At 47.3% G+C, this 22495-nt stretch overlaps 1 protein-coding gene across 2 annotated transcripts in view; it reads left to right on the forward strand.

Annotated features, from left to right (window-relative positions):
• The window catches only part of EARS2 (glutamyl-tRNA synthetase 2, mitochondrial), a 35111-nt gene that overhangs the window by 2472 nt on the left and 10144 nt on the right, over positions 1 to 22495 (forward strand). For both annotated transcript variants that reach the window (XM_030799743.1, XM_030799751.1), the window contains exons 2-5: positions 2627 to 2782; positions 10281 to 10470; positions 19589 to 20061; positions 22186 to 22294. In XM_030799743.1, the coding sequence (XP_030655603.1) occupies positions 2627 to 2782; positions 10281 to 10470; positions 19589 to 20061; positions 22186 to 22294 (928 nt within the window). The remainder of the gene's footprint in view (positions 1 to 2626; positions 2783 to 10280; positions 10471 to 19588; positions 20062 to 22185; positions 22295 to 22495) is intronic.

Below are 22495 nucleotides of genomic sequence, written 5' to 3' on the forward strand. Positions count from 1 at the left end.
ATTAATTGGGGGTTTACTTTGGTCAGCATTTAGACCTCAGAGCAACCCTATAATAAAGAAGATTCTTATTTTTTTGCTCTTAATCCCTCTGACAGATGAGGAAATAGAAGCTCATAAAAGTTAAGTAGAGTTCCTCCTCAAGGGGTAGCAACTAATAAATGGTGGATGCAGAATTTGAATCCAGGTGTACTTGATGTAAGAGGCCTTGTTTTCAGCAGCTGGGTCCCTCTTTTGTCTTGGGGACTGTTGGGACTCAGTGCCACTGAATACCACTGGTTTTCTGGTGTCCTTGCAGTAACTATCTGAAGGTTACACACATCAGTGTTGAAGCAGGGTTGGCCTGGCCCCAGAAGAGCTTTTTCTCTCCTCTGCTGCCTCTTGTACTTGTAAATGTAGATGAGCTCATTGTGGAGACTTAGGGCTGTGGGCTGGTCCAAAGAAGGTAGGGTAAGAGGTAATGACAACTCTGGAAAAACTGTTAACTTTCAGTTTTCAGACAGGAATGATGAAAAAGGCAAATCTTATGAGTTTAAACTGATGAAGAGAAATACAGTGGAATCAAACACTGCTTTTGGTTAGTGTTTAAAGCCAGCAATTAGGGTGAAAATCTTGGCAAGGCTTGGTGGCTCATGCCGGTAATCCCAGCACTTTGAGGGGCTGAAGTGGAAGGATTGCTTGAGCCCAGGAGTTTGAGACCAGCCTGGGCAACATAGGGAGACCTTGCCTCTACAAAAAAAAAAAAAAACAAATATTAGCCAGGCATGGTGCTGTACACTTGTAGTTCCAGCTACTCGGGAGGCTGACGTGGGAGGATTGATTGAGCCTGGGAGGTTGAGGCTGCAGTGAGTCGTGACTGTACCACTGGACTCCAGCCTGGGCAAGAGTGAGACCCCATCTCAAATTTTAAAAATGAATTTGGTTTTTTTAAAAAAGTAAAAATCTCAAGTAGACAAAATTTAAAATGTATGATGTGGACAGTCATGTACACTGCATAGACTGCATGTGCAAAATGTGATTTTTTTTTTGGAGACGGAGTGTCGCCCTGTCGCCCAGACTGGAGTGCAGTGGCGCGATCTCGGCTCACTGCAACCTCTGTCTCCTGGGTTCAAGCGATTCTCCTGCCTCAGCCTCCCAAGTAGCTGGGATTACAGGCGCCCACCATCATGCCCAGCTAATTTTTTTTTTTTTTTTTTTTTTGTATTTTTAGTAGAGACAGGGTTTCAACATGTTGGCCAGGCTAGTCTCAAACTCCTGACTTCATGATACACCCGCCTCGGCCTCCCAAAGTGCTGGGATTAAAGGTGTGAGCCACCATGCCCCACCGATTTTTTTTTTTCTTGATAGAGACAGGATCTCACTATGTTGCCCAGGCTGGTCTCAAATTTAGAGACCCAGGTGATCCTCCTGCCTCTGCCTCCGTAAGTGCTGGGATTAGAGGTGTGAGCCACTGCACCTGGCCCACAATGTGATTGTACAGTATTTTAAATTTCTAGTTCGTTTGTAATTAATTTTTTTCCCAGCACACATCATTGAATTTCTGTAAGTTAAATGTACATGATATGGCCTCAATGAATAACCCTCTGCTTCTCTTTCAGGCGAAACTTGGCCTTGAGGCAAGTATCAAAATAGAGTGGTGGATGCAGTTGGGGAAAATTGGAGCCTTTTAATAAAATGACATGCTCCAAATCCTGGGTGGTTTCCATTTTCAGGATGAGGGATTAAATGTGTCTGGAGACAGGGCACAGGGGTAGCTAGTTCTTAGTCTTTGAAAAAAAATTCTTTAATTTTTAATTTTTTTTGTTTGAGACAGAGTCTCACTCTACTGCTGCCCAGGCTGGAGTGCAGAGGTGTGATCATGGCTCGCTGCAGCCTCAGTGTCCCCAGGCTCAGGTGATCCTCGCACCTCAGTAGCTGAAACCACAGGCATGTACCACCATGCCCAGCTAAATTTTTATATTTTTTTGCCAAGACAAGGTCTCACCATGCTGCCCGGGCAGATCTCAAACTCAGGCCAAGCACAATTGCCCATGCTTGTAATCCCAGCACTTTGGGAAGCCGAGGCAGATGGATCACTTGAGGTCAGGAGTTCGAGATCAGCCTGACCACCATGGCAAAATCCTATCTTTACTAAAAATACAAAAATTGGCCAGGTGTGGTGGCTCTTGCCTGTAATCCCAGCACTTGGGAGGCCGAGGCTGGAGGATCGCTTGAGGCCAGGAGTTCAAGACCAGCCTGGCCAACATGGCAAATGCCTGTCTCTACCAAAAATACAAACATTAGCTGGGCATGATGGCATGCACCTGTAATCCCAGCTACTTGGGAGGCTGGGCATGTGAATTGCTTAAACGCAAGAGGCAGAGGTTGCAGTGAGCCAAGATTGTGCCACTGCACTCCAGCCTGGGTGACAGAGCGAGACTCTGTCTTAAAAAACCTACAGAAACCTCCTGGGCTCAAGTGATCCCCCCAGCCTTGGCCTCCCAAAGTGGTAGGATTACAGGCGTGAGCCAATGTGTCCTGCTGGTCTTTGAAATTTATTACAACATTCTGTCACAGTAGTGCTTACTTGCCCCTTGCTGAGGCCTATTAGCTTATCTCCCTGTCTTATCTGAGCTGTTCTCTTCTCCAGGCTTCTTGCACCTGGGTGGCCTCCGCACTGCCTTGTACAACTACATCTTTGCTAAGAAGTACCAGGGGAGCTTCATCCTGAGGCTGGAGGACACAGATCAGACTCGCCTTGTGCCTGGGGCAGCGGAGAATATTGAGGACATGCTGGAGTGGGCAGGTGAGCCTGGCAGAGAAAGGATCTTTCTGCAGGGAAGGAACAGGAAGCAGGAAAAGGAGCCTCTGGGTCTTCTCATGAAGATCAGGGTGGAAAATGAGGAGTTCCTGGAGAAATGGCTACATTTGTACTGCTCTGCCTAGGGTGGCAGATGCCACCCGAAAAAATGCTGAAGCTCTCTGAAACACAGCTCCAAGACTGGTTTCTTTATTTTTATTTATTTATTTTTTTTGAGACAGAGTCTCACTCTTGCCTAGGCTGGAGTGCAGTGGCGCGATCTCGGCTCACTGAAAGCTCCGTCTTCCGGGTTCACGCCATTCTCCTGCCTCAGCCTCCAAGTAGCTGGGACTACAGGCGCCTGCCACCACGCCCGGCTAATTTTTTTTGTATTTTTAATAGAGACGGGGTTTCACTGTGTTAGCCAAGATGGTCTCGATCTCCTGACCTTGTGATCAGCCTGCCTCGGCCTCCCAAAGTGCTGGAATTACAGGCATGAGCCACTGCGCCCAACTTGGTTTCTTTATTTTTTAATTTTTTAGAGTCAGGGTCTCATTCTGTTACCCAGGCTAGAGTTCCATGGCACAATCATAGCTTACTGTAGCCTCGACCTGGGCTCAAGTGATCCTCCACCTCAGCCTCCCAAGTAGTTGGGACTACAGGCACGCACAACCACACTTGGCTAATTTTTAGTTTTTTATTTTTTTGTAGAGATGAGATCTCGCTGTGTTGCCCAAGCTATTCTCAAACTCCTGGGCTCAAGCAATCCTCCCGCTACAGCCTCCCAAAGAGCTGGGATTACAGGTGTGAGCCACTGCCAAGGCTGTTTTGAGATTCCTGTTTTCACCTCAGAATTTCAAGTCCATTCGCTACAGGGGCCAGGCAGGAAACACAGGCCAAGTGGGAACTGGAGGAGCTGGGCCGGTGCTGAGCTGTGAAAACCACACCTCATCCAGAGGAGGGAGTGCCTCTGAGCTCCAGCTCCTTGTGTCCATGCGGGAATGCTGGCCCAGCTTGTCCAATCTGGGTTCCAAGAGGAGCCAGAAATCCAGTTTTTCTGGATGAATACTTAACCATTATTAAATCTGGGCTCAGATTTTTTTTAACCACGTTGTATAAGCCACACAAAACACGTACAGCTTCTGAAGTTGATCTTGTGGGAAGTTTAATCCTGAGGACAGCTAAGGTCAGGGAGAACAAAGAGGAGTGTGTTTCCTTTTCCTGGGTCGACAGTTGTCTACCTATATGGGCAGGTGTGACTAGGAAAGGGGAGATTCCCAAGGAAAAATACCAAGACTCTGCTAGTCTAGAAGTTGAAAAAAAAAAAGAAAAATCCCAAGACTGTTTTGAGATGTGTGTTCTAATCTCAGGTAAATTACTCACTAGACTCTGGATTCCTAAAGAGTATAAAATGATTGGCTGGGCGCGGTGGCTCACGCCTGTAATCCCAGCACTTCAGGAGGCCGAGGCAGGTCATCACGAGTCAGGAGATCGAGACCATCCTGGCTAACACGGTGAAACCCTGTCTCTACTAAAAATACAAAAAGTTAGCCAGGCGTGGTGGCGGGCGCCTGTAGTCCCAGCTACTCGGGAGGCTGGGGCAAGAGAATGGCGTGAACCCAGAAGGCGGAGCTTGCAGTGAGCTGAGATCATGCCACTGCACTCCAGCCTGGGCGACAGAGAGAGACTCCATCTCAAAAAAAAAAAAAAAAAAAAAAAAAAAAGATCCTGTGCTTAGTGACAAGGGAAAAGACAGATAAGTGGATTAATTATTTCTTTTTTTTTTTTTTTTTTTTAAACAAAGTCTTGCTCTGTTGCCCAGGCTAGAGTGCAGTGGTTCAAACACAGCTCACTGTAATCTCAAATTCCTGAGCTCAAGGATCCTCTCACCTTAGCCTCCTGGGTAGCTGGCACCATAGCTGTGTGCCACCATGCCTGGCTAATTTTATTAATTTCTGTTTTTGTAGAGATGGGGTCTCGCTATGTTGCGCAGGCTGCTGTTGAACCCCTGACCTCAAGTAATTCTCCTGCCTCAGCCTCCCAGAGTGCTGGCATCACGGTCATGAACCATCGCTCCTGGCTCCTGATTCATTCTTCATAGGATACTAAATGATAATAACTAGTATGGAGAAAAGAGTAACAGGCTTAGAAACTAGGGCGAGGGATGCCCTTGTGGATAGGGCGGTCTCCTCTTAGGAGGTGATGCTGGAGCAGAGACCTACATGAAGTGAGGAGCCAGCCCCGTAGTGACCTGGGGGAAGAATGTTCAAAGCAAAAAGAATAGCCAATGCAGAGGCCCCACAGCAGGAATGTTCTGGATGTATTTGAGGAGCATCAAAAAGACCAGCTTGGTCTAACCATAGTGAGCAGAATGACCAGGGATGTGAGGATAGAAGGCTTGCCAGGTCGGCCACGGGGGTTCATGCCTGGAATCTCAGCACTTTGGGAGGCCAAGGAGAGAGGATCACTTGGACCCAGGAGTCTAAGACCAACCTGGGCCACATAGTGAGACCTCATCTCTACAAAAAATTATCCAGGTGTAGTGGTGCACTCCTATAGTCCCAGCTACTTGGGAGGCTGAGGTGGGAGCATCACCTGAGCCTGGGGAAGTTGACGTTGAGGCTGCAGTGAGCTGTGATCATGTTGCAGGATTCCTTCAGTGCCACTTTGCCAGCCAGAAATTTCTGCAGCTGCCGTCACCCCTGTTGTGGCCTCACTTGGGCCTTCTGGGCCCACTTGGCCCAGCAGGCTGCACTTGGCTCATGCCCACTTGGATCCCACACCTGCCGTGGCTCCACACTCAGCCCATGGCTGGACTGGGTGTGCCATGAGTGGCTTCTGTGTTGGGTGCTGGCATCTAGATGAGGGGAACATGGTGGCACCCAAAAACTTGGGAGATGCCAGCAGTCGTGGAGCTCCAAGGAGTGTTATAGCTCTTGTTTGGGGAGTCCTGAGATCTGAGTCCCCAGCACTGTCTCAGCTCTTCACTCCTGTAGCTTGGTGAGCGGGAACATGTTACAGCTCTCTTTCTCCCGTAGTCTGGTGAGCGGGAGCGTGTTACAGCTCTTGTATTCCCGTCACCTGCAGCTTGGTGAGTTTTGGGTTCTCGTCCTGCAACCGAGAGGAATGAGGTTTGCAGGTACCGTAGAGTGAGTAAGGCAGAGAAGAATTTTATTGAGTGACAGAAGGGAAGCTCTCCACTGTGAGAGGGGACCCTGAAAGTGGTAGCCATCTGTGAGGCTGAGTCTGGCGTTTTTATGGGCTTAGAATTGGGGAGTGCCTGCCGATTGGTCCATGAGTGGTCTTGGAAAAAGGACCATTCAGTTGGTTAAAACATATCATCCAGAAGGAACCAATCGAGAGAGTGGGCGAGACAGGGAAAGAAGTTCTCACTCCAGTCATGGACTCTATCCTGACCTGACAGTTTGGTTTTCAGGCTTCAGGCTGTCTTTGGCCTAGAAGTCAGATTTCACCAGGGACCTGCCCCTGACTGCCTAGGAATTTGTCTGTCTCCTGTCAGTCGCACCATTACACTCCAGCCTGGAGGGACAGAGTGAGACCCTGTCTCAAAAAAAAAAAAAAAAAAAAGAAGGCTTTCCAGGAGCCAAATTACATGGTGCCTCACAGACCAAGATGAAGGCTTCAGTTTCACAGAGGATCTGCTACTTATCAGGTACCACGCCAGGCATGAGGGATACAGTGATGAACAACGGTGATGGTGGCGGGTCCCACCCTTGTGGAATTCCTGGGGCAGCATCATTGTGAGAATGAGGCTTGCAGCCCAGAGCTTGTCCCCCACCCTGGTATTTTGGCGAGGCAGAGGGCAGGTATTCAGGCACCTCATAGTGGCTGACTTCTAGAGCACCTTACTTTGGGAGTCATTCTTTCTTTTTTTATTTTTTTCTTTTTATTTATTTATTTATTTATTTATTTATTTATTTATTTATTGAGATGGAGTCTCGCTCTGTCACCCAGGCTGGAATGCAGTGGCGTGATCTCGGCTCACTGCAACCTCTACCTCCCGGGTTCATGCCATTCTCCCGCCTCAGCCTCCCGAGTAGCTGGGACTACAAGTGCCCGCCACCAAGCCCAGCTAATTTTGTTTTTGTATTTTTAGTAGAGACGGGGTTTCATTGTGTTAGCCAGGATGGTCTCGATCTCCTGACCTCATGATCTGTCCGCCTCAGCCTCCCAAGTTGCTGGGATTACAGACGTGAGCCACCGTGCCTTGCTGCTATTATTATTTTTTTAGAGGCAGTCTTTCACCATGTTGCCCAGGCTGGTTTTGAATTCCTGAGCTCAAATGATTCATCTACCTCGGCCTCCCAAAATGCTGGGATTACAGGCATGACCCAGCATGCCCAGCCTTTTTAAAATAATGACATATAAGCCAGGCGCGGTGGCTCTCACCTGGGGTGGCTCTCGCCTGGGCAGGCGGATCACAAAGTCAGGAGTTCGAGACCAGCCTGGCCAAAGTGGTGAAACCCCGTCTCTAATAAAAATACAAAAATTAGTTGGGCGTGGCGGCACATGCTTGTAATCCCAGCTACTCGGGAGGCTGAGGCAGGAGAATTGCTTGAACTGGGAAGTGGAGGTTGCAGTGAGCCGAGATCGTGTCACTGCACTCCAGCCTGGGTGACAGAGCTAGACTCTATCTTGGGGGAAAAAAAATTGACATAGAATTCACATGATATGAAATTTACCACATCAAAGTGTACAATTCAGTGGTTTTCAATATATTTACTGTGTTGTGCGACCGTCACCACTAATTCCAGAACATTTCCATCACCCCTAAAAGAAACTCTTCCTTATTAGCAGTCGTTCTCCATTCTCCCCTCTCCTACTGCCTGGCAACTACCGATCTCTTTCTGCCTCCATGGATTTGCCTCTTTTGGACATTTCATATGAATGAGATCATACAACATACGGCCTTCTGTGACTGGCTTCCTTCACTTACCATAAGCTCATCTGTGGGCTATCATGCTTCATTCCTTTTTATAGCCAAATAATATTCATCGTACGGATATACCACATTTTGTTTATTCATCACTAGTGAATGAGCATTTTGGTTACTCTGGTTTTTGGCTGTCCAATAAAACTCTATGAACATTTACATGCCAGTTTTTAAGTTAACATGTTTTCAGTTCTCTTAGGGGAGTCCCTCTTAAACCCTGGGGCATTCCAAGATACCACATTAAAGAGACTTGTTTAGCATTAGATCAGGAAGGGACTCCCCAAATTTACCCGATCCAGCCCTCCTTTCTGACAAATGAAGAAATGGAGGTCCCATGAGAGGGAGCCAAGTAACACTGATAATAATCACAGCTGGCTGGGTGCCATGGCTCACGCCTAAAATCCCAACACTGGGAAGCCAAGGCAGGAGGATCACTTGAGCCCAGGAGTTTGAGACCAGCCTGGGCAACATAGGCAGACCTTGCCTCTATAGAAAACTTAAAAAAAGTTAGCCAGGCCTGGTGGCATGTACCTGTAGTCTCAGCTACTTGGGAGGCTGAGGTGGGAGGATTGCTTGAGCCTGAGAGGTTGAGGCTTCAATTAGCCGAGATCATGCCACTGCACTCCAGTCTGGGCAACAGAGTGAGACCCTGTCTCAAATAAATAAATACATAAATACCAAAGCATAGAGAGCACTGGGCACAGGCCACATTATGAGTACTTTACTTACATCATCTTATTCTAGTCTCGTGATGATCCTCATGAGAAAATTACTACTTATTTCCTTCTTTGACAAATGAGAACCCAGAGCCCAGAAAGATGACTTGCCCAAGGTCTCTGAGCTGGCTGGTACATTTGAACCCAGGCCCACCCAGCTCAGTTTGTGTTAGCATTGAGGGTAGCAGGGTGAACAATGTCCTTATCTTCCCAATTCCTTTGAAAGCTCTTTGAGGTCAGAAACACCATCTTCCAGTTCTCGTGTCCCTGTGCCCTCTCCTGAAAGCATTCATAATGAATTTATCCTACGTAATTGGAGGGAATTGGACTTTGGGTTGGGGGTTTGGCTTACAGTAGATCATATTTAATCTATTCTATAGCATATATTGAAACTGTCCTAAATATACACCACTGGGCTAAGCACTTATAAGCACTGACACATTTGTTCTCACAATTCCCTCTGCACAGGAGGCTGCTAGCTCCACTTTTCAAAAGAGGAGACTGAGGCTTAGAAAGATTAAGTCTAGCTTAATCTTATAGGCATGGTGGCACATGTGTATAATCCCAGCTACTCAAGAGGCTGAGATGGGAGGATCATTTCAGCCTAGAAATTGGAGACTGTAGTGAGCTATGATTGCACTACTGCGCCCTAGCCTGAGTGACACAGCAAGACTCCCTCTCTACTAAAAAAATAGCCAGATGTGGTGATGTTCACCTGTAGTCCTAGCTACTCGGGAGGCTGAGGCAGGAGGGTGGCTTGAGCCTGGAAGTTCGAGGCTGCAGTGTGCTATGATCACACCACTGCACTCCAGCTGGGTGGTAGAGTGAAACCCCATCTCTTAGAAAAAGAAAGGCTAAGTAACACAAACAGCAGTGTAATGAGTGGTTAAGAATGTCAGCTCCGGTGCCCATTAGTCTGGGTTTGAAGCTGATCGTGCCGCTTCAACTTGGCCAGGTGACAAAGCATCTCTGTGCCTCAGTGTCCTCCTTGCAGAATGGGGGAATAACCGCACCTACCTGGTAGGGTGGTTTTGAGGCTTCAGGGAAAAGTGTCTTTTATGGCGCTCAGCACCCTGGTGCTCACACGTTGGTAGCACCTCAGGATCCCTTGTCACAGCTACTAAGTGGCAGAGCCACAAGTCCACCAGGGCCTGATGGGCTGTTCTCTGAACCATGCTTTTTTCTCCTAAGTCAGCTGTTCCCAGGCCTGGGCTTGTTTCTCCCTCTCCAGGGAAGCGATGGATTGAGAGGACATACAATTAGGGATGTGGACTTCGGAGCCCGTACACCTCCGTTTGCTCCTTAGTCCATGAGCCCATGCGACTTTGAGTGCTTCACCTCTCTGTGTTTTAACTTTTCATTTCTAAAAGGGACATTGGGCCAGGTGCAGTGGCTCACGCCTGTAATCCCACCACTTTGAGAGGCCAAGGCGGGTGGATCACCTGAGGTTGAGAGTTCAAGACCAGCCTGGCCAACATGGTGAAACGCTGTCTCTACTAAAAATACAAAAATTAGCTGGGTGACGTGGCACATGCTTGTAATCCTAGCTATTCAGGAGGCTGAGGCAGGAGAATTGCTTGAGCAGGAGAATCGCTTGAACTTGAGAGGTGGAGGTTGCAGTGAGCCAAGATTGCACCACTGCACTCCAGACTTGGCGACGTCAGAGCAAGACTCTGCCTCAAAAAAAAGGGCGGGGGGCAGGGACATTGTACTAATGCCAACCTCATGGATTGTTACGAGGATTAAAGCTTTAATATGTGCATAAAGCGCTTAGAGCAATGCCTGAGAACGAGCGCTGTGTGCATCTTAGCTGTCATTATTCCCTGTGTTCCAGGCATCCCCCCTGATGAGAGCCCCCGCCGGGGCGGTCCTGCTGGGCCCTACCAGCAATCTCAGCGGTTGGAGCTGTACGCCCAGGCCACAGAAGCGCTGCTGAAGACCGGAGCTGCTTACCCCTGTTTCTGCTCACCCCAGCGGCTGGAGCTCCTGAAGAAGGAGGCCTTGCGGAACCACCAGACACCCCGGTAAGAACCCCAGCTTGTTGCAGATGCCTCACCGACATTGGGTGTGTTTGTTACCTGGTGCTGCATAAGAAATTTCCCTAAATGTGTATTACCTCTCAGTTTCTGTGGGTCAGGCATCTGAGCGTGGCCTCACCTGTTCCTTTGGCTCAGGGATTCTCTCAAAGCTGCAAGCAAACTACAGGTCCTAGCCAGTCCTGGAGTTCTCTTAAGGCTTAGCTTGGGGAAAATCTACTTCCATCTCCTCTCACAAGGCTATTGGCCAACCTCAGGTCCTTGCTAGCCGTTGCCTGGAGACATCAGTTCTTTGCCATGTGAGCCTCTCCATAGGGCGTGGCAGCCAGCATTCATTCCTCAAAGCCAGCCAAGGAGAGAGTGAGCAGGTACAAGCTGGAGTCTACCTAGTTGTGGAAGCAACTTCTCACCACTTTTGTTTTACAGGCTGTGTATTCCTTATCTGGAACACTTGGGACCAGCAATGTTTTGGATTTCGGATTTTTTGCATATTGAAATATCTGCATATATATAATGAGATATCTTGGGGGTGGGACCCAAGTCTAAACATGAGATTCATTTATGTTTCATATACGCCTTATACACATAGGCTGAAGGTGATTTTCTGCAATATTTTAAATAATTTTGTGCATGAAACAAAGTTTTTACTATTTTGACTGTAGCCTGTCACGTGTTGAGTGTTGAATTTTCCACTTATGGCATTATGTCAGCACTCAGAGGTTTGAAATGTCAGATTAGTTGTGGCTTTTTTTTTTTGAGGCGGAGTCTTACTGTGTTGCCCAGGCTGGAGTGCAGTGGTGCGATCTTGGCTCACTGCAACCTCTGCCTCCTGGGTTCAAGCAATTATCCTGCCTCAGCCTCCTGGGTAGCTGGGACTACAGGTGCCCACCACCACACCCAGCTAATTTTTGTATTTTTAGTAGAGACGGGGTGTCACCGTGTTGGCCAGGCCAACCTCAGGTGATCCGCCTGCCTCAGACTCCCAAAGTGTTAGGATTATAGGCGTGAGCCACCACGCCCAGCCAGATGAGGTTTTTTTTGTTTGTTTGTTTTGTTATTGTTGGTGTTGTTTTTCATAGAGTCAGGGTCTTACTTTGTCACCCAGCCTGGAGTGCAATGGTGTGATGTTGGCTCACTGCAACCTCCAACTCCTGGACTCAAGTAGTACCCCCATCTCAGCCTCCCAAGTAACTATGACTATACTCCTGGCTAACTTTTTTTTTTTTGAACTTTTCATAAAGATGGGGAACTCACTGTGTTGCCCAGGCTGGTCTTGAACTCCTGGCCTCAAGCAATCCTCCCACCTTGGCCTCCCAAAGTGCTGGGATTACAAGTATGAGCCACTGCGCCTGACATTTTTTTTTTTTTTTTTTTTTTTTTTTTTTGGTGAGACAGAGTCTCACTCTGCCACCCGGGCTAGAGTACAGTGGTGCGATCTCAGCTTACTGCAATCTCCACCTCCTGGGTTCAAGGGATTCTCATGCCTCAGCCTCCTATGTAGCTGGGGCTACAGGCATGTGCCACCACACGTGGCTAATTTTTGTGTTTTTAATAGAGATGGGGTTTCGCCATGTGGCCCAGGCTGTGCTCAAACTCCTGAACTCAATCTTCCCACCTCAGCCTCCCAAAGTGCTGTGATTACAGGCATGAACCACTGCACCTGGACCATTGGAGCATTTCAGATGAGGCATATTTGGCATTATTTTTGTTCATTAGACAGAAGTCACTAGGCCCAGCCCACACTCAAGGGGAGGGGACTACACAAGGACAGAAACACCAGAAGGCGAGAATGACTGGGGGCCATGTTAGAAGCTGCCTGACACATTGGGTCTCAGAAAGTAATGTGTAAAGTAATTTTAATTATTTGTTATTTTGAATGAGCAAGGTCCACAGGCTGGACGTGGTGGCTCACGCCTGTAATCCCAGCACTTTGGGAGGCTGAGGTGGGTGGATCACGAGGTCAGGAGTTCAGGACCAGCCTGGCCAATGTGGTGAAACCCTGTCTCTACTAAAAATACAAGAATTAGCTGGTTGTGGTGGTGCACATGTAGTCCCAGCTGCTCGGGAGGCTGAGGCAGGAGAATCATTTGAACCCAGGAAGTAGAGGTTGCAGTGAGCCAAGATTGCACCACTGCACTCCAGCCTGGGCGACAGAGCAAGACTCTATCTCAAAAAAAAAGAAAAACGAAAGGTCCACAAAGGGCCAGGTGTGGTGGCTCACGTCTGTAATTCCAGCACTTTGGGAGGCAGAGGCGGGCAGATCACTTGAGGTCAGGAGTTTGAGACCAGCCTGGCCAACATAGTGAAACTCCATCTCTACTAAAAACACAAAAATTAGGCCTGGAGTGGTGGCTCATGCCTGTAATCCCAGTACGTTGGGAAGCCGAGGAGGGCAGATCACCTGAGGTCAGGAGTTCAACACCAGCCTGGCCAATATGGTGAAACCCATCTCTACAAAAATACAAAAATTAGCTGGGCATGATGGCGGGTGCCTGTAATCCCAGCTACTTGGGAGGCTGAGGCGGGAGAATAGTTTGAACCTGGGAGGCGAAGGGTGCAGTGAGCTGAGATCGTGCTGTTGTACTCTAGCCTGGGCAACAGAGCGAGACTCCGTTTCAAAAAAAAAAATCAGCTGAGCTTGGCGGTGCACGCCTGTAATCCTAGCTACCTGGGAGGTTGAGGCACTAGAATTGCATGAACCCAGAAGGCGGAGGTTGCAGTGAGCTGAGATTGTGCCATTGTACTCCAGCCTGGGTGACAGAGGGAGATGGTCTCAAAAAAAAAAAAAAAAAAAGGTCCACAAAGATATATATTGAAAGAACTCTCTTCCAGTCTTGACTCTGGCCACTCAATTCTGCTCTCCAGAGACAACCAATGTTAAAATTTTCTTATGTCTCCTCCAGAGACATTCAGTACATATACCAATAAGTACGTATTATTTTCTTTTTTTCTTTATTCACATGGTAGCATGCAATGTACTATGTACATGCTATGTGGTACAGTTTACCATGTCCACTTACTATCTTGAGGATCAGATATCAGTCCATAATAATACATAATATTCCATTTATGGATATAACTTCATTTACTTAATCAGTTTTGTCTTAACCTTTATATTTTTTTCTATTTTATTATTTTATTTTATTTTATTTTATTTTATTTTATTTGTTACTTTTTGAGATGGAGTCTTGCTCTATTCCCCAGGCTGGAGTGCAGTGGCGCAATCTTGGCTCACTGCAATCTCCATCTCTCAGGTTCAAGTGGATTCTCTGGCCTCAGCCTCCCGAGTAGCTGGGATTACAGGCGCCTGCCACCACACCCGGCTAATTTTTATATTTTTCTAGTAGAGATGGGGTTTCACCATGTTGGTCAGGCTGGTCTCAAACTCCTGACCTCAGGTGATCTGCCCAAGTGATCCTCAAGTGGCCTCCCAAAGTGCTGGGATTACAGGCATGAGCTACCACACCTGGCCTTAATAAACCTTTAAGTTATTATTTTTTTTTTTTTTGGAGACGGAGTCTTGCTCTGTCGCCTAGGCTGGTGTGCAGTGGCGTGATCTTGGCTCACTGCAACCTCCACCTCCTGGATTCAAGCAATGCTCCTGTCTCAGCCTCCCGAGGAGCTGGGACTAGAGGTGCACGCCGCCACACTTGGCTAATTTAATTTTCTTTTGTATTTTAGTAGAGATGGGGTTTCACCGTGTTGCCCAGGCTGGTCTCGAACTCTTGAGCTCAGGCAGTCCGCCTGCCTCAGCCTCCCAAAGTGCTGTGATTACTGGCATGAGCCACCACGCCTGGCCCAAACCTTTATGTTATTTCTAATATTTGGTTATAAAAGAAGAGAGCTGTGGTGACTAATGTTGACATATGTCATTTTGCACTTGTGCAGTATGTTTGCTGAGTACCTTCCTAGAGGTGGAATTGCAGTGTCGAGTTGTAGCTTTGATGGATACTGCCAAGTGGCTGGCCCTTTACTTATTTACACTCCCATCTGCAATAGCATCGTAACATTTACATTGCAGTTCCAGTGAACTGTTTGGTCAAGGGCTCAGCTATTTGGCCAAGGTCATGACATTTACGGTGACACTGCCTTTTTATTATAAGCAATCTATTTGTCTGTTGACAGAAGATTTTTTTTTTTCCTGATCTCATTCTGTGACCCAAGCTGGAGTGCAGCGGTATGATCACAGCTCATTGCAAGCTTGAATCTCCTGGGTTCAAGCAATCCTACAACCTCAGCCTCCCAAGTAGCTGTGACCACAGCTACGTACCACACCACACACAGCTAGTGTTTTGTTTTGAGATGGGGTCTCACTCTGTCACCCAGATTGGAGTGCAGTGGTGTGATCTTGGCTCGAGGCAACCTCTGCCTCCTGGGCTCAAGCAGTCCTCCCATCTCAGCCTCCCAAACAGCTGGAACCAGAGGTGTGTGCTGCCATGCCCGGCAAATTTTTTTGTATTTTTGGTAGAGACGGGGTTTCTCCATGTTGCCTAGGCTGGTCTCAAACTCCTGAGCATAGGAGACCCACCCACCTCAGCCTCCCAAAGTGCTGGGATTTTAAGTGTGAACCATCATGCCCGGCTGGCACACAGCTAGTTTTTAAATTTTTGTAGAGATGGAATTCCCCTATTTTACCCAGGCTGGTATGAAACTCAAGCCATCTTCCTGCCTCAGCTTCCCAAAGTGCGGGGATTATAGGCATGAGCCACCATGCCTGGCCAACAGATTTTTTTTTTTTTTTTAATTATGGTCATGCCTTGTTGTGGAATCCGTGCGGCCATTTATTTATTTATTTATTTTAAGCTTTCGGGATTTGTATTAAATCCTAGTCTAGTTTAACAGTATTTGATGTTACACACATCACCTCATCGTGAACCTGTTTAATAAGTGAAAGCAAATCAGACAGCTCATCTAAGTCGTTATTTTTTGCAGACTAAACAGTAAGGTAACAACTACACAGAACCCCATGGGTAATGACGGACACTTGCACAGTTTTCATACAAGCTATGTTGGTTATCAAAGTATATCTGCTAATATTTAATAAAGACAGTGAAACGTCATTGGGGTGGAAAAGTCAGGCCTAGACACTGGGTTGGAAAAGAACAGATCAAATATGGATTTCACAAACCAAAAGTTTATAAACTCAAGGCGATACAAGTCATTTTTATTGTAAAAGCTTAGTTGAAACTAAAAGATCTGTAAAAACTATTACTTTGGGCCTTAAACAGTACCAGCTCTTATGATCAAAAAAAGGCCACAACTCCAGCCTGGGCAACATAGTGAAACCCTATCTATATTAAAGTACAAAAATTAGCTGGGCCTGGTGGTATGTGCCCATAATTTCAGCTACTCAGGAGGCTGAGGCAGGAGAATCACCTGAACCAGGGAGATGGAGGTTGCAATGAGCTGAGATTGTGCTACTGCACTCCAGCGTGGGAGACAGAATGAGACCCTGTCTCAAAAAAAAAAAAAAAAAAAAAAAAAAAAAAAGGTGGGGAGCCATAACTGTTGAGATTGTATTACTAGATTTTATTTTACACTAGGTGGTAGGTACAAAGCAATCCTCCTTAATAAAGTTGACAGCTTCCCTTAGAACTTTTTTTTTTTTCAGACAAGGTGTTGCTCTGTCACCCAGGCTGGAGCGATGCAATCATGACTCACCACAGCCTTGACTTCCTGGGCTCAAGCAATCCTCCTGCTTCAGCCTCCCAAGTAGGTGAAACTACACACATGTACCCACCATACCCGGCTAATTCTTTTTTTTTTTTTTTTTAATTTCTAGTAGAGACAAGGTCTCATTACCCAGGCTGGTTTTGAACTCCTGGGCTCAAGCAGTTCTCCTGCCTTATCCTCCCAAAATGCTGGGATTACAGGAGTGAGTCACCACACTTGGACAGAACATATTTAATAATGCACATTTAAAACAAGTATTCATCTTACAAGTTGTTCTGTAATCCAAACATATGACAGCTTGGAGAACAACATTTAGAAAACAAAAGCCAATGTAAAAAGACAGATTAAAACAACTAGAAGCCAGGCACGGTGGCTCATGCCTGTAATCCCAGCACTTTGGGAGCCTGAGGTAGGCGGATAACCTGAGGTCAGGAGTTCAAGACCAGCCTGGCCAACATAGTGAAACCCCGTCTCTACTGAAATTAGCCGGGCATGGTGGCGTGCACCTGTAATCCCAACTACTTGGGAGCTTGGGAGGTGGAGACTACAGTGAGCCAAGATAAGCCGCTGCACTCCAACCTGGGTGACAGGGCAAGACTCCATCTCAAAAACAAAAACAAACCCGACTAGGACAGTGTAGGTTTTGTATGGCTCAGACTTCACAGTTTTCTTACTGCATCATAAATGTATCGATGTAGAATATCTGTTCCAGCTAGGCGCGGTGGCTCATGCCTGTAATCCCAGCACTTTGGGAGGCCAAGGTGGGCGGATTGCTAGAGCCCAGCTTTTGCAACATGGTGAGCCCCCATTTCTACCAAAAAAAAAAATACAAAAATTAGCCAGGCATGGTGGTGCATGCCTGTAGCCCCAGCTACTTGGGAGGCTAAGTGGGAGAATCACTTTACCCTTGGGAAGGTCTAGGCTGCAGTGAGCTGTGATCACACTACTGTACTCCAGCCTGGGTGACAGAGTGAGACCCTGACTCAAAAAAAAGAAAAAGAAAAAGAAACCCTGTCTCTACTAAAAATACAAAAAATTAGCTGGGTATAGTTGTGCATACCTGTAGGCCCAGCTGCTCGGGAGGCTGAGATGGGAGAATCACCTGAGCCCAGGAAGTCAAGACTACAGTGAGCCATGATTGCACCACTGCATTCCAGCCTGATCAACGGGAGTGAGACCTTGTCCCCTGTCTCAATGAATGAATGAATGAATGAATGAATGAATATTTCTTCCACTGGCCCCATTGCTCTGGATTTAAAGAAATACCTTTTCTTCCTGGTTTTATTTAACCTTTGAGATCCATCCAATAATCTCTAATATCATCAATTAGCACTTCCCCTTTAACATCCCAAACACTAGTACCTCATTTTCCCAATCTGAAACACGTTATCAGCTGGGTACAGTGGCCTGTAATCTAATCGCAGCACTTTGGGAGGCTGAGGAGGGTGGATCGCTTGAGACTAGGAGTTCAAGACCAGCCTGGGCAACATGGTGAAACCCCATCTCTATATGAAATTTAAAAAAGAAAAGAAACAAGTTATTATGTCTAGTGCTGCTGCTCTGTTTGGAAGATGACAGAGCATCCAAAGTTTTGCCAGTCTTTTGTTCCTTTACAAGTTTTTCTGGAGCAACTTAACTTTTTCTTCTTTAACTTTTTGTCAGACTCACTGTCAGAATTGCTGCCAGAAGAGCTTGAAGAAACAGGTTCCTTTGATTTAGACGTTGTGCTGCCCTGCTCCTGCAGCTGAACACCCTCCTGTTCACTCATGTGCAAGTGACTCATTTTTAAAAACTTTTTTGGCCGGGCACGGTGGCTCACACCTGTAATCCCAGTACTTTGGGAGGCCGAGGCGGCAGACCACGAGGTCAGGAGTTTGAGACCAGCCTGACCAACATGGTGAAACTCCATTTCTACTAAAAATACAAAAATTAGCCGGGTGTGGTGGCAGGCACCTGTAATCCTAGCTATTCAGGAGGCTGAGGCAGGAGAATTGCATGAACCCGGAAGGTGGAGGTTGTGGTGAGCTGAGGTCGCGACACTGCACTCCAGCCTGGGCGACAGAGCGAGACTCTATCTCAAAAAAAAGAGAAAAAAAGGGTTTTTTTTGAGACAGGGTCTCACTGTGTCACCCAGGCTAGAGTGCAGAGGTGCCATCATAGTTTACCGCAGCCTCAACCTCCTGGGCTCCAGTGATTCTTCCACCTTGGCCTCCCACAGAGCTGGGACTACAGGAATGCACCATCACACCTGGCTGATTTTGTTTTGTTTTGTTTTGTTTTGTTTTGTTTTGTTTTGTTTTGTAGAGACAGAGTCTCACTATGTTGCCTAGGCTGGTATTTTAAATTTTTAAATAAGAGACAGAATTTTGCTATGTTACCCAGGCTGGTCTTGAACTCTAGAGGTCAGGCTGTCCTCCTACCTTGACCTCCCAAAACACTGGGATTACAGACATGAGCAACTGTGTCCAGCCCTGTGCACCATTTATTGATTGATTGAACACTTAGCTGTGTCAAAGACTAACCTTATAAGCATTCCATCTGTGTCTCAGAACGCTTTTGGGTGCAGTTAGTGGAATACCATGTTAGAAGGGACAAACGATACTTTAACTCACAGATGAATCATATGGGGACCTAGTTAATGTGCAGATTCTGACTCAGTAGGTCTGGGGTGGAGCCTAAGAGTCTGCATTTTTGGCAGACTCCCAGGAGGCTGATGCTAGGGGCCCACAGACCACACTTTGAGTAGCCAGGGCATCAGTCATAGACATTTGTCTTTTGATTCTGCACAAGGCGGGAGGTGGGTGACTCCAGGATGAGACTAGCAGTGTGGAGACGCCAGGGCTCTATTTTGGCTTCCCTCTGACTTCATTGCCTTCCCTCCTGCAGTTGCAAGTAGCTGCGGCAGGTCCAGACATGCTCCCCTCACAGGACGACATCCAAAGAGGACAGAAGTGGGGTAGTGGGAAATTTTAAGAAGGGATTTTCCTCCCGTGGCTGTCTCTCCTTGTCCTTTGGAGAGAAAAACCTTTCTCGGAACCGTAAGCCTTCCTTACCCCCTAGGCATGCTTTTCTTTGCATCCCAGTGACTAGGATGGGGTTACATTTCTGCCTGGACTGGTCACTGGCATGGGGCAGTAGGATTGCAAGATTGGCGATACCAATCAGGATTCAACCCCTCGGACTGAGCATTTTGCTATTTTCTTGTTAGCAAGGAAGAAGCGTGGAATGGCTGGTAGATAGGCAGACATTAGTGTCTGCTACACCATGTTATCTCAGTTTTCCACACAACTGTATCATCATCCCCGTTCTAGACTGAGGAAGCAGCTTGCAGCAGTAATTGACTTGCTTAAGATCACACAGCTATGACAAAGGTAGGACTCCTGTCCATCAACCTGTCCATCAATAGTACTCATGCTGCTCTGCTCCCCATCAGGTATGACAATCGGTGCAGGAACATGAGTCAGGAGCAGGTGGCCCAGAAGCTGGCCAAGGACCCCAAGCCTGCGATCCGCTTCCGCCTGGAGCAGGCGGCGCCGGCCTTCCAGGACCTGGTGTATGGCTGGAATAGGCATGAAGTGGCCAGCGTGGAGGGAGACCCAGTCATCATGAAGAGCGACGGCTTCCCCACATACCACCTGGCCTGTGTGGTGGACGACCACCACATGGGCATCAGCCACGTGCTGCGAGGCTCTGAGTGGCTCGTCTCCACTGCCAAGCACCTGCTCCTCTACCAGGCCCTGGGCTGGCAGCCACCCCACTTTGCCCACCTGCCTCTGCTCCTCAACAGAGATGGCAGCAAGCTCTCCAAGAGGCAAGGGGATATTTTCCTGGAGCACTTTGCTGCTGATGGCTTCCTGCCCGATTCCTTGTTGGACATCATCACCAACTGTGGCTCAGGTTTTGCAGGTACCCGCCCACCTGAGTGGTCCTGGCAGCAGAGAGCGTGGCCAGGAGGAGTAGGGCTTTGGCTCAGACAGTCCTGCTCTTTGGTCCCAGCTTTGCCACTTACCAGCCAGGTGACCTTGGACAAGTTTATTCTTTTATTCAATAAATGTTTATTTTGCCAGACACCGCATTAAGTGCTGGGGCTACAATAGTGAGTAAGATAGACATGATCCCTACCCTCAAGGGGCTTATAGTCTCTGAGCCTCAGTTGCATATCTGGAAAATGGGGATAAGTGTCTACCTCATAGAGTTAGGATTCACTGAGCTCAGGAGTGTAAGGTACCCAGCCCAGCACCTGTCACACTATAAGCACAAAAAGTGACAGACCCTATGATTATGACAATTATTACAAGCATGTGTGCTAATAGTATGACTAGAATTAATATGGATCTAGTTTCTTTTTTTCCTTCTTCATTTTAGTGCCAGATGAATCTAGTTTATTTCAAGCTGAGCACTTATCCATGATCCAAGACTTAGACCCAAACCTTGAAGAAGCAAGCATCAAATAGGATGACCTGAAGGATTTCTGAAAATGTGTCCAGAATATTCTGCCTGCTGGTCTCATTTCATTTAACACAACATACTGTTAAGGGATAGATACATATCTCCACTGTTTGTAAGAGGATTGTGAAGCTCAGAGAAGCTGAGTAACTTGCCAAAGTTACACACCTAGTGAGAGATATAGTGCTTTAGGCCTATGCCTGATCACGATGCCTGCTGACCGTGTGGGACTGAGCTGCTGCTCACAAGAAGCAGCTCCCAGCACCATGGTTCTTAACTCTTTTTTTTTTTTTTTTTTGAGACAGAGTTTCTTGTCCCCCATTCTGGAGTGCAATGGTGCGTTCTCAGCTCACTGCAACTTCCACCTCCTGGGTTCAAGCAATTCTCCTGCCTCAGCCTCCCAAATAGCTGGGATTACAGGCACTCGCCACCACACCCGGCTAATTTTTGTATTTTTAGTAGAGATGGGGTTTCACCATGTTGTCCAGGCTGTTCTTGAATTCCTGACCTCAGGTGATCTGCCTGCCTTGGCCTCCCAAAGTGCTGGGATTACAGGCATGAGCCACAGCGCCAGGCCTGGTTCTTAACTCTTGACTGTGCTTTGGAATCAGCTAGGAAGCTTGTAAAATATGCTCAGACCCCAACCAAACCCAGTCGACTCAGAGTCTCTGGTACAGCCAGGCAATGGGTGTACTGTTCTGCAGGTCGTGTCTTGAGAGTAATGGAGATGGGTTTAGCCTGATTGTTTTCAGACCTTTTTTTTCCTTAATGACAGAACCCTTTCTGAAAATGAAAGCTCATTCAGGCTCTTGATATATAAATAGCTAGAAGTTAAATCCCTTTGGGCAAAGTGGAATGGGGAGCCCAGGGCTTGCTCACTCAGCTTCCCTTATGTTTGAAAGTAGAAGGAGGGTGGGTGCAGTGGCTCATGCCTGTAATCCCAGCACTTTGGAAGGCCAATGCAGGAGGATCATTTAAGCCTGGGAGTTTGAGACCAACCTGGGGAATATAGTGAAACTCCATCTCTACAGAAAAATGTATGTATGTATGTATTTATTTATTTATTTGATGGAGTCTCGCTCTGTTGCCCAGGCTGGAGTGCAATGGCACAATCTTAGCTCACTACAATCTCCACCTCTCAGGTTCAAGTGATTTTCCTGCCTCAGCCTCCTGAGTAGCTGGGATTACAGGCGTGCTCCACCACACCTGGCTAATTTTTGTACTTTTAGTAGGGATGGGTTTCACCATGTTTGCCAGGCCAGTCTCGAACTCCTGACCTCATGATCTGCCCACCTCTGCCTCCCAAAACGCTGGTATTACAGGTGTGAGCCACCATGCCTAGCCCTACAGAAAAATTTAAAAATTAGCCAGGTGTGGTAGTATGTGCCTGTAGTCCCAGCTACTTGGAAGACAGGCTGGAGGATCGCTTGAGCCTGGGCGTTTGAGGTTACAGTGAGCTATGATTGTACCATTGCACTCCAGCCTGGGCAGCAGAGCAAGATCCTGTCTCTTAAAAAAAAAAAAGCTAAGTGGAAGGAAGAAGGGAGGGAGGAAGCTGAGTAGCTGGGCCTCTCCTCTTTGCAGAGAACCAAATGGGCAGGACCCTGCCAGAGCTGATCACACAGTTCGACCTGACCCAGGTCACCTGTCACTCAGCCATGCTGGACATGGAGAAGCTCCCAGAATTCAACAGGTGAGTGGGGAGCATGGAGATCCCCTGGTGGGAAAGGGCTTTCTTGCTCATGATGGTCCCTACAGCAGAGGGTATAATGGGCTCTGGTACCTAATTCTGTGTGACCATGGCTAAATCACCTAGCCTCTTTGAGCCTCTGTTTCCTCTTCTCTAAAATGGGATTAATAACAATACCCATCTTATATGCTTGTTCTATGAAAG

Source organism: Nomascus leucogenys, chromosome 2 (genome assembly GCF_006542625.1).
Source record: "Nomascus leucogenys isolate Asia chromosome 2, Asia_NLE_v1, whole genome shotgun sequence".
Lineage (NCBI taxonomy): Eukaryota > Metazoa > Chordata > Mammalia > Primates > Hylobatidae > Nomascus > Nomascus leucogenys.